The following is a 14,321-nucleotide window of genomic DNA, read 5'->3' as shown; positions in this document are numbered from 1 at the left end:
TTCCTTAAAAAATTAAACTTAAACATCCCGAGCTACTTCACGACCAACTAACCATCTTATATATGTTTTTTAATTCGTATTTCTTGTTTATGTGCAAATTATAACCCATAATTTCTAATTTTATATGCAATTGGCATCCACAATTTTCAAAAAATAATCCAACATTTTTCCACAACTCAAATTCACTGAGAATCGTATGAAGTGGCTAAGTGTATAAATCATTAAATAGAAAGAAAAAAACAACCAATTGTGATGTCGAGTTACATGTCAATAGTTGATTGAGTGTATGTATATTATAAAAATAATAACCAAAATTGCAAAAAATATTCATTTAGGTTGGAAAACAGCTAGGTGGAGGGATCAGAATTTTAATTTTCTCCGTATTCTGTTTACACTCTTGTTCAGTTGTTTGATTGATTCGAATTCGAATATATGCAAATCTTTTTCTCAAACAAAGTGATTCGATTAACTAAAAGGTTGATGTGATAGGAAAGCAGGTTTATATAGGTTTCTTTAAGATCATCTAAGTTATTAAAACACATGAAACCGGTTTATCTAACAAATTAATTACGCTTGTCATCTTTTAGGGTACTTTGTGCAAGAGTTCCTGTGTATCGCTATATCACAAAAGCACATCCATGGGGGTTGATCTACTACCAATACAAAAGCCTAGATGGGGAGAGCTTGATGAAGAGGATGACGAAAAAGATTATTACTCCACATTGCTTCCCAAACAGGTGATCGGACCTGACGAGCACGGTGTAAAGAAGGTGGTGGAGTATAAGTTCAACAACGACGGTAACAAGGTTAAGATAACCACCACAACACGTGTTCGTAAGCTCGCCACCTCTCGACTCAGTAAGAGCGCCGTGGAGAGGCGTTCATGGTTGAAGTTCGGCGACGCTGTTCATGAGGATGTCGGCGCCCGGCTAACCATGGTTTCTACAGAAGAAATCATCTTTGAGCGTCCTAAAGCTCCAGGTGCGCGCTGATCAGTTTATCTGTATAGATTGTTTCTGGTTTTCTTTAATTAAGATTGCAATAATTTCATTCTTATCCAAAGGTCAAGAAGACACGAATGCATCTGGGGATCCATTAACTCGCGGAGCTGTTCTGATAGTATGTAGGAGTTGTGGTAAGAAAGGTGATCACTGGACCTCAAAGTGCCCCTACAAGGCTGAGAATCTGAACCACCCTTCAGTTTCATCAGTCACTGATGATAGTGAGAAAGGAGATGTATATGTCCCACCCATAAAGCGAGGTGGTGCTGACATGAGGCGGAGGAATGATGAGAACTCAGTTCGAGTAAATAACCTGTCGGAGGACACCCGAGAACCTGACTTGCACGAGCTTTTCCGGCCGTTTGGTAGCGTTTCACGTGTTTATGTGGCAATGGATCAAAAGAGTCAGATGAGTCGAGGTTTCGGGTTTGTTAATTTCGTGAGGAGGGAAGATGGTGAGAAAGCTATTGCTAAACTTAATGGGTATGGTTATGATAATCTTATCTTGGCTGTTGAATGGGCTGCGCCTAGGCCAAAATAACCGCAAACTAGTCTTTTGTATTGATGAAGTGATTTTCAGTGTTGAGCTGTTAATGAACAACCTAATATGAGATTATGAAATTTTTACTTATCAATAGAAAGAAAGAAAATTAAATATAGTGAAATTAACTATACTAACTATATCTTTAACTGTTTTTTGTAAAATGATATTCTTTTTGCAAACTAAACCATAGTCTAGAAGTATTTTATGGGGAACTCACATGGTTAACCCGATTCGTAACTATGTCTCCCCCATTATATATACCATGTCAGAGATGGATGTCAAAAAGTATGGATGAGCAAAAACCAGACCCAAAATCGAAAAACAAAAAGAAAAAAAAACCGACATAATCGAAACCGAAAAACCGAAACCAAATCAATAACCAACGGTTTAGGTTTGAATTTTACAAAAACCGAAAAATAACGGTTTGGTTCGGTTTTGATGTATAAAACCGCCCATAAAAACCGAACCGATCCATATATATATATATATATATTATTTATTATGTTTTAATTTTTTAGTTTTAGACTTTAGACTTTATATTTTAGTACTTTATGTTTATTTTCAACAAACTGTTAATGTTGTTCAACTTTGATTTTTTGAACACTTTTATGCTTTTAGAATATTAGAATCCGTACTCTTTATTTTAGTATATTTAAAGTAGATATAATACTATTTATTGCAACGTATTTTCATTGAGTTTGAACCCAAAAACTAGAGGAAAAAAAAAAGCTCATAAACCCACAGTTTAAAACCAAAAACCCATAAACCCAACCCGGAAAACCGAACCTATATGGGTTTAGAAACCGAAAAACCGACTTTCTACAGTTTGGTTTGATTTTAGCCAAAAACCAACCCAAACCGTCTCATGTCCATCCCTATCAAAAAGTGTCGTGGGAGCTCGAACTCATGGGGTCCAGATCCCATACGTGGGATATTTGTTAAAATAATCGAGGGCGGGAGCGGGGACGGTACGCAATGTTAACTCCCGTTTTAATTTCGGGGACGAGGATGGTGATATGCAATCCCGTCTCGAACCCTCATGGGAGCTCGATAATATATTTATATATACTATTATATATTAGTTATATAAATATAATAAATAATAGCAATGATTTTGAGCTTCCAAAAGTTAACAAAAAAAATTATGCTTTCAATTTGTTAGTGTAACGTTTTTGAGACGTGATAACATTTTTGGTTTTAACATGTAAAATTATGTTATAAATAATTATTATTAACCCAAAAAAATAGTTTTTTTAAGCCCAAAAAACAACTTCTTTTAGCCCAATAAAAAATTTTCAAAATCAATCGAGGGCGGGGGTAGGGGATAATCCAGTAATTCGGGGGCGGGGATGGGGGTGGGGAAGCTGGAAATTTTGAGGGCGGGGGAATGGGGAAACTTTGGGGGCATGGGCGGAGGATGCAATCTCCGTTCCGTTTGCTCCCGTCGACATCGCTACTCAGAGATTCATTCCAAATTTGCATTTTGAACACATTTCGGATAAGTAATTTTCAGAGCAAATGTCGTCTTACAGTGAATAGCTTGAATTTTTCTAGGCATGTATCGTTTTTCTAATCTTATTATTTTGTTATAGATTTATTACGTGAACCAGAATGTATTTTGAGTAAATGTCAATGATATATAATTTTGTTTTAAGTAGACGTCAATGATATTTAGGCTTTATGCATGTGTGACTTATATTTGTATTATGAACGCTTACTGTAATGAAAATCTTAGAACATAGTCTCTAGAACACTCAAAAGTACAAAGAATTATTCCGAAGTATATAGAACTAGTCTGAAACACATATAGCCAGTCAGAGGCGATACATTGATTTTAATATGTTTTCATCAATAGATGTGGTTGTCATTACAATATGCAAACCCAAACCGTAAAGAAATAAAGACAAGGCTACAACCTACCTCCACACATGTTTTGATCAGTGGATCTAGGTGCCGATGAGTGTAGAATGTCACCAATTACTATGTAATTACTTATTATTCAAGGAGACAATGAACCATCATCGATGTGATTGACGACTACTACTTCTATTTCGATAAGATAGTTTTCTGCCTTGAAACAAGTTTGCGGTTTAATAAGTCTTTTGTGGCACATTTAACGTCCGTACAATTCGGAAATCGTTGGTTTCCAATTGTTTTGGCATCAAACTCAATGAAAGTTGTTGACTTGTAACATGTATTCGATAACTCACATAATGAGTTGTCCGATGAAGACATAGTCTAAGTGTCAACTAACTAACATTAAAATTATGATTTTTATATTATATTTAATTTTTATAAGCTGCTAATTTTTTGGTAACACATATACCTTTGGGGACGAGCAATATGAGATTACACATACATATAGTCGTCCATCGTCTTTGATAAAATCGAGGAACATTTGCACCCTACCTAAATAAGAATCAACATAAATTTCGAATTTATTCATAGTTTCAGACTTGTCTTACCATGTTGAAACAAATGTCTCTTGTTTATATAAACAACTAAGTAATATTATATAGTCGGTTAGTACACCATATATAACTTTTATAACAAAAATACAACAGTTGCAAACTTTAAAATTAAAAAAATAGGATTTTTGAAATTTTAATAACATAAATTAAAATGTTACAATCATTCCAAATAAAGTATAAAATATGATATAATAAGATAAAAATGAAAAGAGTTAATTCGTTTGTGTCAACAATTCATGCATGCTTCACCGTGTTAAACATAGTTTCGAAATACAAAAAAAAAGAGCACTAAATATACGAGTTGTGAGCTTTGTGATGTTTTTGGTCAACCTACATATTTTAATAGAAGGGACTACAAATAATGGAATTCATAAATGATCAAATTATGAACTTGATGCTCATTTTGACAATTTCTCAACCTCAAAATATTTTTGATATATAGATTGCTACATTTTGAGTGATATAAAATATGAACTTGTTGGTCGTTTTGGCAATTTCTCATAACAAGTAATAAAAAGTTATATATATCAAGAACAATGATCGTTTTAATAAATATCCTTTAAATATATTTATATAAATTGATTGCTACAGTTATTTCGAAGGCTATCAAATATCAATTCTATGTATTAAAATCGACCTTTTTGTAGAGCATGCACTCTAAAATTAAAGAATAATCGTAGAAACTCATTCATAAGAGCATTGAATGTGAGCAACATGTTATAATATCATTTTAATGCCACATCATCATTAATGTTATAACACCAAACGAAGAAATAATTATCATGTTATTAACATTTTATAAGCAATGAAGAAATGATTATCATGTCACATCACCAATGATGTTATAACACCTATTAAAGAATAATCATAGAAACTCATTCATAATAATCGTAGAAACTCATTCATAAAAGCATTGAATGTGGGCAACATATTATAATATCATTTCAATGTCACCTCACATGTCATATCACCAATGATGTTATAACATCAACTGAAGAAATGATTATTATGTTATTAACCTTTTATAACACTTATTATTATTATTATTATTATTATTATTATATATATATATATATATATATATATATATATATATATATATATATTCAAATGGTCATATTACCGTTCAAAAAAGAATGGCCAATCAAATTGCTCATTTTCTCTCGTGCTCATTACAACCGGAAATGACTTAACACCCCCGTTAACGAGCAAGGGAGTGGTGTTCCTTGCTTCTTAACGGCGTTTTGGCCGCCACCTCAGCATTAACGAAATCATAAATTGCCCATACCAGATGCTTTAATGGAGACCAAATTTGTGATGAGGTGACATGAATCACTAATGCTATTGGTTTTTTAACATCCTTGCTTTTATAATAAAATTTTATTTTATTTTACATGCCCTATTTTTTTATTTTATCAAAAATATGTACTAAAAGTTTAATATTGATTTTTAATAAATTACATCATTAAAAATTGATAATTATTTCCCTTAAAATGAGACCAATATTATATGATTTTCACACTTTTTTTATCAAAAAGATTTAATTTTAGGCTTACAAAAGTGAAACTAATATTATTATACTTTTAGTTTTATAACAAAATTGATTTTGTTTTACAATTTATGTATAATATTCAACTAAATTAATAAATAAAATGATTGGACTCATTTCTATGCCTTTAAAAGATTTATGGAGGTGGATATACGTTTATAATAATAATAATAATAATAATAATAATAATAATAATAATAATAATAATAAAATGTTTATGTGTTAGAAGGTGCTTCATGACAAATTGTAATGCGACATTGTTACGGTTTGCGAACCTTCAAATAATGTCCAACTTTAAAGATGCTCTTAAAACATTTTTCAAAGCTAATGATATTTAATTGGCCACGTTGGCTTTGTGTGGCCACATAAAGGATTCTGACTTGAGAATTAATGATTTTGTTCATACCGGGTCCTTAAGGTTTTAATTGTATGCTAACATATACTCCTTACTGACAATAACCTTTAATAAGATGACATGATCTTTTTTGTCCAACGTGAAGTGATACGAGGCCGACAATATTGCATTTATTTTATAACAACCGGTTTTGGTCCTTTTTTTCTTTCTTTTTATTTTTAATTGTATTTATGTCCATCTTTTTTTTCCCTTTCGTCGACTACTATCGAAGTTTCCATTGATAGTTATCAAAAATCGATCCATATTCAAATATTTTTCAATTTTTTTGGTGATTTTAATATCAATTTGATGTAATTGGTATAAACAACGAATAAAAATGGAGATTAATATTATCATCTAATACAATTAGGAAGTGTGGAGTGCAAACTTATATAAGACAAGCTCAAAACGACAAAAGACGGGGATCAAAGGAGCCAAGCCCTCTTCTAGCAGCTTCTTGAAAACTAGTTTCGGATATGAAACTTTGAGTATTCATGGATGCTCTTGTTATTCCCAATAAGACGACTTGGTAACAGATCGTTTCTTCCAAAGCGCGTCTCATTCATTCCGCTCGCAACAATCCAATTAGTTCTCCGGACGAAAAAAAAAAACATTAGACATTTCATCTTCTGAAACCAAAACTTTTGATGTTATTTCACGTACAATAATTTTTATATGCCTATTATGTATCTGCACCCTCTGAGAATGATAAACCTTTTGTACCTTATTAACCAAAGAGATACAACTTTACACTATACTTAGTTCAACACCAATCAAAAATGCCCAAGGAATTCCAAGAATTCCTGTTATAGATTTGCTCCAACCCACAATCCTCTTTTCGAGATTCATCTTGTAGGGACAAGGGGCAGCACCCCTTTACGGGTCCAAGGAGCATCACCCTGAAATCTATTTCAACTCAATCAGTGTTTTTCAATCGAACAAGTCTATTTCACCCCCCCGAGTCTATTTCAACTTAATTGGTGTTTTTCAACTGAACGGGTCTCTTGTAGCATATGGTCTATTTCACCTCACATACATAAAGCATACAGTCATATCAATAAGATTCATAAGACAACAAGCACATACATGTATATCAACAGGAGTCACAAAGACAACTATCATTCTACAAACATAATCTAGTGGGCCGACATTGGTGCGTTCGACCCACGGGTACAGTGAAGGGACTCACCTCACAGACGATAATCACAACTATAGCTCTCACTGCCGGAAATACCGATACTATACACCACCTATATATTTCACCACGGTACAGTGAAGGGAATTTCCAAAGGTCGAAAGGTCATAAACGTGAGCTAACTCATTTAGACCAATGTTGAGACCCATGGAGTGGTTAAGATGGTCAATCCAATAAGGATCCTCTAAATTGCTAGCATGATTTGGATGCATGAGATTTTAGTAATTTCGAAGAATTCAGAGACAATTTCGAGAAAGGGATAAGTAAGACCTAAGGTAAAAAGATACTCGGGGAAACAAATTGTGAGAACCCCTTCTCTAAACTTAACATTATTACTCCAAACATGCTACATGCATATTCATAAACATATTTTACCACAATAGACTGGATACAAACCGACTAACGAGGTTTTTACAAAGTTATATATATATATATATATATATATATATATATATATATATATTACATAACTACCCAGGAATGTATACTTCGTAAACATACATAAGCAATAAGTACAAAAGTAATAGTATTAACTATTCTAAATCTTCCAACAGTGCATGTCTATACTGGATGCTTATCACCTGCAATTGCAATAGTTAAACACTGAGAGGGATAATCGATGACGCTTAGTGAGTTCAATAACAGTTACAATATAACATTATGTCATATATATATCAACATGACAGAAGCAAAAAGGGATAAAGAACAACAAAGGCATAAGTGTATCATATTATAGGATTTCCATACCAACCAATGATTTGATTCAAAGATTTACGATCAATGAGACACAATGATTTCAACATGATATATTGTTGGATAAGGTGTCTAAGTCCATAACTATATTTGAGATGTATTTGACCCGACCCGGCATGGTCCATTTGGGTTGCACTTCACCATAACAATTTGGATAGTCTTTTTGAGAATAGTATAGTTATGATTTGTTAATATATTATAAGTTTTAATATATTAATATGAAATCATATTATTTAATTAGTATTGATCTAGAAATAATTTGGAATTAATTTAGTGATCAAAAGGTAACTAATTAAATATAGACTCTTATATTTATATAGAGTGGGCCATTGCTTATTTAGAATGGGCTAGGCTTGCATGGAAAGTCCATGGATAGTCCATGGAGCTTTTAATCCATGGGTCTTCTGGAAATGAAAGGTCATGGGTATGAGGGTTTACATGGATGTTACCCTAATCCACCACATTATATAAAGGGGTCATTGGCACATGAAATGGCATTAGTTTGTGTGAAAAGAAGAGTGGGTCAATTTCTATGTGTGCATAATACTCTCTCTAGTTTTTCCAAGTTGTGTAGTGATGTGTGATTCCATTTAAGGCGTCCACATTATTGGTGCTATGCTCTCAAACTCCAAGCAATTAATCACAAGCAAAAGGTATGTCATTCTACTAGTTTTTATGTTACAAGTACCCCATGTCATGATAGTTAAGATGAGAACCTTGAAAAATTCTTATTTGTATGTATTTTAGAGAAAACATAGATCCAAGGTTTCTAGGGTTACATGTTGTAACGCCCGCAGATCCGGGCTAGTCAATTTAGAGGCAATAAGTGTCGAAAACGACTTTTCGGAAAAAGATTATTTAAAATAAATAGTCTTAACCAAGTTGTAGAATATGTCTCAAGGTTTCCGTACATATAAAGAACGCCGAAATCCGAGTTATAACGAAGAAGTTATGGTTCGTCGAAGTTTTACGGCAAAACCGGCACGACACCGGGAAGCGTAAATAGTAAATGTACGATGGAGCGACTTTTAGACTTAGAAATCTAAACGAAAGTTTTAGTATATGCTAAACCGAGAACATACAAAAAAAAACACCCAAATCTGACTTCATATGAGGAAGTTATGAATTTTCTAAGATTTGGCTTAGCAGTGCACGACCCGAAACTCGATTTTTAGTTCGAGCGGTTTTTGGCTTATGCGACCTAAATGAGAGTTTAAGATCTCATTAATAGGAACTCAACGGTAAAAAGACAGACGAAAACGGAGTCCGTATGAAGGAGTTACGAATTCTTCGCGGTCATTTAACAGTCTAAACGCCTCCTACTGTTAAATTTGAGATCAGTCGAGAATTAGCCGACGGAGTCTAAATGAAAGTTGTAGATCTTGATTTTACCTATGCGTTGAAAAAAAGAACGTCGAAAACGGAGCTCGTATGCGAGAGTTATCATTTTTCTAAGTTTGAAGGCTGATACGCGATAGGGGTGACGTGGCACAACCAGAAGGTTGTCGCATGCCCCAACTCGGTGAGTAGGTCCTCATACTCGGCGAGTCCATCAGTCAGCACCCCTATAAATAGAGGTGTCAGGTTCCCTCACTTCCTCACACCTTCAAACCCTTCTTTCTCTCTCTAAAGCCCCACCCCCACCCCCCCTAAAGTCTAGGTAAACCCCCTAGCACCCGAAAGAAGCCCTAAGGCTCCCGAAGCCTCAAGAAAAGAGCCTTTCAGCTCAGAAACTCTGCTCCGGCGGAACCCGGTTTCCAAGGAAACCCGCTGTAAGTGAGTTGTACATATCATATCTTTAGTATAGCTTATGTTTCAATATAGTAATGATATTAGGACCTTAAAATAATTATTTGGGCTATTATTATGAGTTATATAGGGTGTTGTTTAACGCTTATATAATAGTAATAATAGCTAGACTATTAATTAGTCTCATTGAATATTACACTAAACTCTAGTGGTAATGATACTAGGTTTTGCCGAAGGAAAATTGTGTTAAGAGTAACGAAGTGTTGTCCAAGCGCCGAGTCACCACCTTATCAAGTGAGTGCATGGTCCCTTTCATCTTACACATAGATATGAAGTATTTAATATAAATTATGTGCTATGTGTGAATATTGTCTGAATGCTTGCTGTCTATGCTGGGTGAAATATTTTTATACATGTTTTAAATGATTTAAATTGTATACGTATTTTATATATACACATATGTTGGGTATGACATAGGTGGATGAATGATGAGAGATAAAAAATGATGTGAGTAAACATAGACAGCTATAGACTTAGTGCCTAATAAACAACATCGGCAGCTATGGACTTAGTACCTATTGGACAAACACTGGTAGCTATGGACTTAGTACCTATTAGGAACTGGTAGCTATGAACTTAGTACCTGTTAGGAATTGGTAGCTATGGACTTAGTACCTACTAGATAAACACTGGTAGCTATGGATTTAGTACCTGTTAGGAATTGGTAGCTATGGACTTAGTACTTATTAGATAAGCACTGGTAGCTATCGATTTAGTACCCGATGAATAAACTATAGCAGCTCTGGAATTAGTGCTTTACGAACGAGCATTGGAAACAATCGATTTAGTGCCAGTCCTATAACCCTGGAAGCAAGGGACTTCGGAATAAATGAATGCAAGATAGATGACTCTTAGGATATATCCTTAAGAGTAAAGAAGATAACGGGGATGAGTAATTGGGTTGATTGCTTGATTGTTTAAACATAATAATTATATTATTGTGGGTTGAAAACCCTATGTACTCATCAGGTTTCCCAACCTGACCCACTCAGTTTATTTATATCACAGGTGTTGATATGAATTCACATTTCACTGAGAGATTAAGGAGATATAAATTACTAGTGATAATGAATGTAAGTTCTGTTTATGCTTATGTTTCTGTATTGACGATGACATCCCAAATGTTTTAAAATGAATAAAAATACTTTTCTTTGGAAATGCTTTAATAACTTATTTATCATGTTTTACTGGGAACAAATTCCGCAACGTTTTTATTAAAAGAGATACTCTGATTTTTTATAAAACATAAACAAAACCGGTCTTTTCTGGCCATGAAAATGGGGATGTCACACATGTACACCATAGGAGTGTTAGTGTAACGCTCGTGTTTCGGGGCTAAGCATTTTAGATGATGTAATAGTCTAGGTCAACTATTGCAACTCTTTTGAAGTAATAAAGATTAAATATTTGAGTATTATGTGAATTATGTACATTTATGTGCTTATTACTTATTTATAAATGTATAATAAATAAATAATAAAAATAAGCGTCAAAATTAAAGTGTGAGATAAGCCCGATATATGTACATAAATTTGTAGTGGTCGAAACAAGGATTCCGGGGATATAAAGAACGCCGAAATCCGAGTTATAATGAAGAAGTTATGACCCGTCGAAGTTTCGCGACGGAACCGACACGACACCGGGAATACTTAAATAGTGAATTTACGATAGATGACTTTTTAGCCTTAGTGATATAAACAAAAGTTTTAGTATACGTTAAACCGAGAACATACAAAAAAAAAAAAGAACGCCCAAATCTGACTTCGTATGAGGAAGTTATGATTTTTCTAAGATTTGGCATAACAGTCCACGACCCGAAACTCGAATTTTAGTTCGAGCGGTTTTTGGCTTACGCAACCTTAATGAGAGTTGAATATCTCATTAATAGGAACTCAACGGAAAAAAGACAAACAAAAACGGAGTCTGTATGAAGGAGTTACGAATTCTTCGTGGTCATTTAACATTTAAATCTCCTCTTACTGTTAAATTTAAGATCGGTCGAGAATTAGCTAACAGAGTCTAAATGAAAGTTGTAGATCTTATTTTTACCTACGCGTGGAAAAAAAGAACGTCGAAAAGGAGCTCGTATGCGAAAGTTACGGGGTTTAGAAGTCAGCAGGGTGCTGGTGCAAAAGGGAGTGACGTGGCTGAATATGAGCCAATGCTTTCTCCCCAAGAAAAGCCATCAGGTGATGACAAGTGGCACCGACTCGGTGAGTCAGTGAACCGACTCGGCGAGTCCATCAGGAATTCAGCCTATAAATAGAGGTGTCGGGTTCCATTCATTCTCACACCTTTCCAACTTCTCTTTCTCTCTCTATAACCTCTCTCTAAGCCTCCCTAACCCCCCTAAGCCTAGGTAAACCCCCTAGCACCCGAAGGAAGCCCTGAGGCTCCCTAAGTCCCAAGAAAAGAGTCTTTCGGCTCGAGAACGCTACTCCAGCGAAGCCCGATTTTCGAGTAAACCCGTTGTAAGTGAGTTATGCCTACCCTATCTTTAGTATAGCTTATGTTTCAATATAGTAATGTTATTAGGACCTTATAAGGAGTATTTGGGCTATTATTATGGGTTATATAAGTATTGTTTAACTCTTATATAATAGTAATAATAGCTAGACTATTAATTAGTCGCGGTTAACGTTAGACTAAACCGTAGTGATATTGATACTAGGTTTTATTGAGGGACAATTGTTTTGAGATAACGAAGCACTGTTCGAAGGCAGAATCACCACCTTTTCAGGTGAGTGCATATTCACTTTCATCTTACACATAGATATGAAGTATTTTATATAAACTACGTGCTATGTGTGCACATTATCTGTATACTTGCTATCTATGCTGGATGAACGATTTTTATACATGTTTTAAATGATTTAAACTGTATATGTATTTTATATCTACAAAAAATGTTGGGGTAAAACATGGGTAGATGTAATAGAGGATGTGTGATAAAATGATGAGAGGCCTCGATGTTGTTGTTGTTGATTCTGTCATCTAGCGGAGTGTGGATGACGACCACGGACTCTTCTAGACACTTCAGTGGAACACTAGCAGGCTCGCAACCTGTAGGTGTTTGTGAATGATGTGTTCGCCGGTGTACTCCATCCCCCACATGGTTGCCTTAAGGACATTTATTTATGAGGAATCCCCTTAGCAATAATGCCCATCCCGATGATGATCCTTATGCTAGGTCCCTTATGATAGGTGTTTAGGGACGTAAAGTGAGGATAACGGGAATAAGTAATCGGGTTATTGTTGGTTGATGAAATTAAATAACTTATTTATTGTGGGTTGAAAACCCTATGTGCTCACCAGGCTCCCAAGCCTGATCCACTCAGTTTCTTGTATTACAGGTAGTGGCGCATGAGCATAGATGTGATGTCTTGGGATGAGAGATTAAGGGATTTGTAACATCCCGAAATATCAAGAGTAGAGTTGAAGGGCTAAAAGAGTAAACTGGGAAAGAGCGACTCGGCGAGTCCATGGGTGGACTCGGCGAGTAGGCGCTGAGTGGAGAAAACCCTAAATCCGGAGGTTGAGCCCTATATAAAGAACATTATGTTTCCTCCCCAGCCTCCTTATCATCCCTTGAGTTCCAGAAACCCTAATTTCATGGAGAAACCCCATTGTTGAGCAAATTGGAGCTTGGAGAGGTGGTTGTTGAAGAGATCTTGAGGAAGAAGAGGCTTGGATCAAAGGGCTTTGCAAGGATTCGGGTTAATCTTCTCTTGGAGCTTCCTTTTGAGGTATCATTTCATTGTTGAGCTATTATTGTCTAGATTCTTCATTTTGGGGGTGTTAGGGATCATATCTTTTGGTGTTTTGGAGTTTAAAGGTTAGATCTGGGGTTGCTACCTCAGATCTGGAATGGAGAAGGGTTGGAATGCCTGAAAGTCCCTGTGTTTGAGTGTGTAGTGAAGCTATCATGTCCCAAACCCTAGCCCTAAAGTGTAAAAGGCCTAGATATCTTTGGATTCACGTAAAGTTTGCCACTTTACGTGATGGATGGGTTGTAGGAGGTTAGATCTATGTTTTGGATCAATTGCATGGCCTGGAATGCTTCTGTATGGATTCAGACCGGTGGTACTCGGCGAGTCACATGGGTAGACTCGATGAGTTGCTTGAAGATAGGCTGGGACTCGACGAGTTGGAAGAACAACTCGGCGAGTTGGATGAAGATGGCCTGGAACTCGACGAGTTGGAAGAACAACTCGGCGAGTAGGTTGAAGATAGCCTTAGACTCGACGAGTCTGTTCTTGGACTCGGCGAGTATCTTCGAAGAGTCCCAATCTTTTCTGGTTGAGCCGTGAATCGGTGAGTCAAGGGATGACTCGGTGAGTTGTGTGTGAGTGGACTCGGAGTTGTTGGACTCGGCGAGTCTCGGGGTGACTCGGCGAGTTGAGTCGCGGATTGGGGGAATTTTGAGCATGGGGACTCGGCGAGTAGAGTCAGTTAGGGGTTGACTTTGACTTTGACTTTGACCAAGGGTTGACCAGGGGTTTCCAGGGGCATTTTGGTAATTTTTGGTTATTGTTTTGAGTTCAGTGCCTTGGTGGTTGTCCAGTGGTGGAGATCGTATCAGTGATCGGAGCAGCTTGGGTTATC

General features: G+C 35.7%; 1 protein-coding gene across 1 annotated transcript; it reads left to right on the top strand.

Annotated features, from left to right (window-relative positions):
• The first annotated feature begins 547 nt into the window (after positions 1-547).
• LOC145076887 (uncharacterized) lies at positions 548-1,670 on the top strand. The gene is made up of 2 exons (XM_079022686.1): positions 548-981; positions 1,064-1,670. The coding sequence occupies exons 1-2, from the start codon at positions 639-641 to the stop codon at positions 1,540-1,542; spliced, it is 822 nt and encodes a 273-aa protein (XP_078878812.1). The 5' UTR covers positions 548-638; the 3' UTR covers positions 1,543-1,670.
• Positions 1,671-14,321: the final 12,651 nt, after the last annotated feature.

The sequence above is a fragment of the Lactuca serriola genome, chromosome 9, assembly GCF_051521515.1.
Source record: "Lactuca serriola cultivar US96UC23 chromosome 9, Lser_US96UC23_V15, whole genome shotgun sequence".
Taxonomy (NCBI): domain Eukaryota; kingdom Viridiplantae; phylum Streptophyta; class Magnoliopsida; order Asterales; family Asteraceae; genus Lactuca; species Lactuca serriola.
This window is presented reverse-complemented; position numbering and strand designations above follow the sequence as displayed.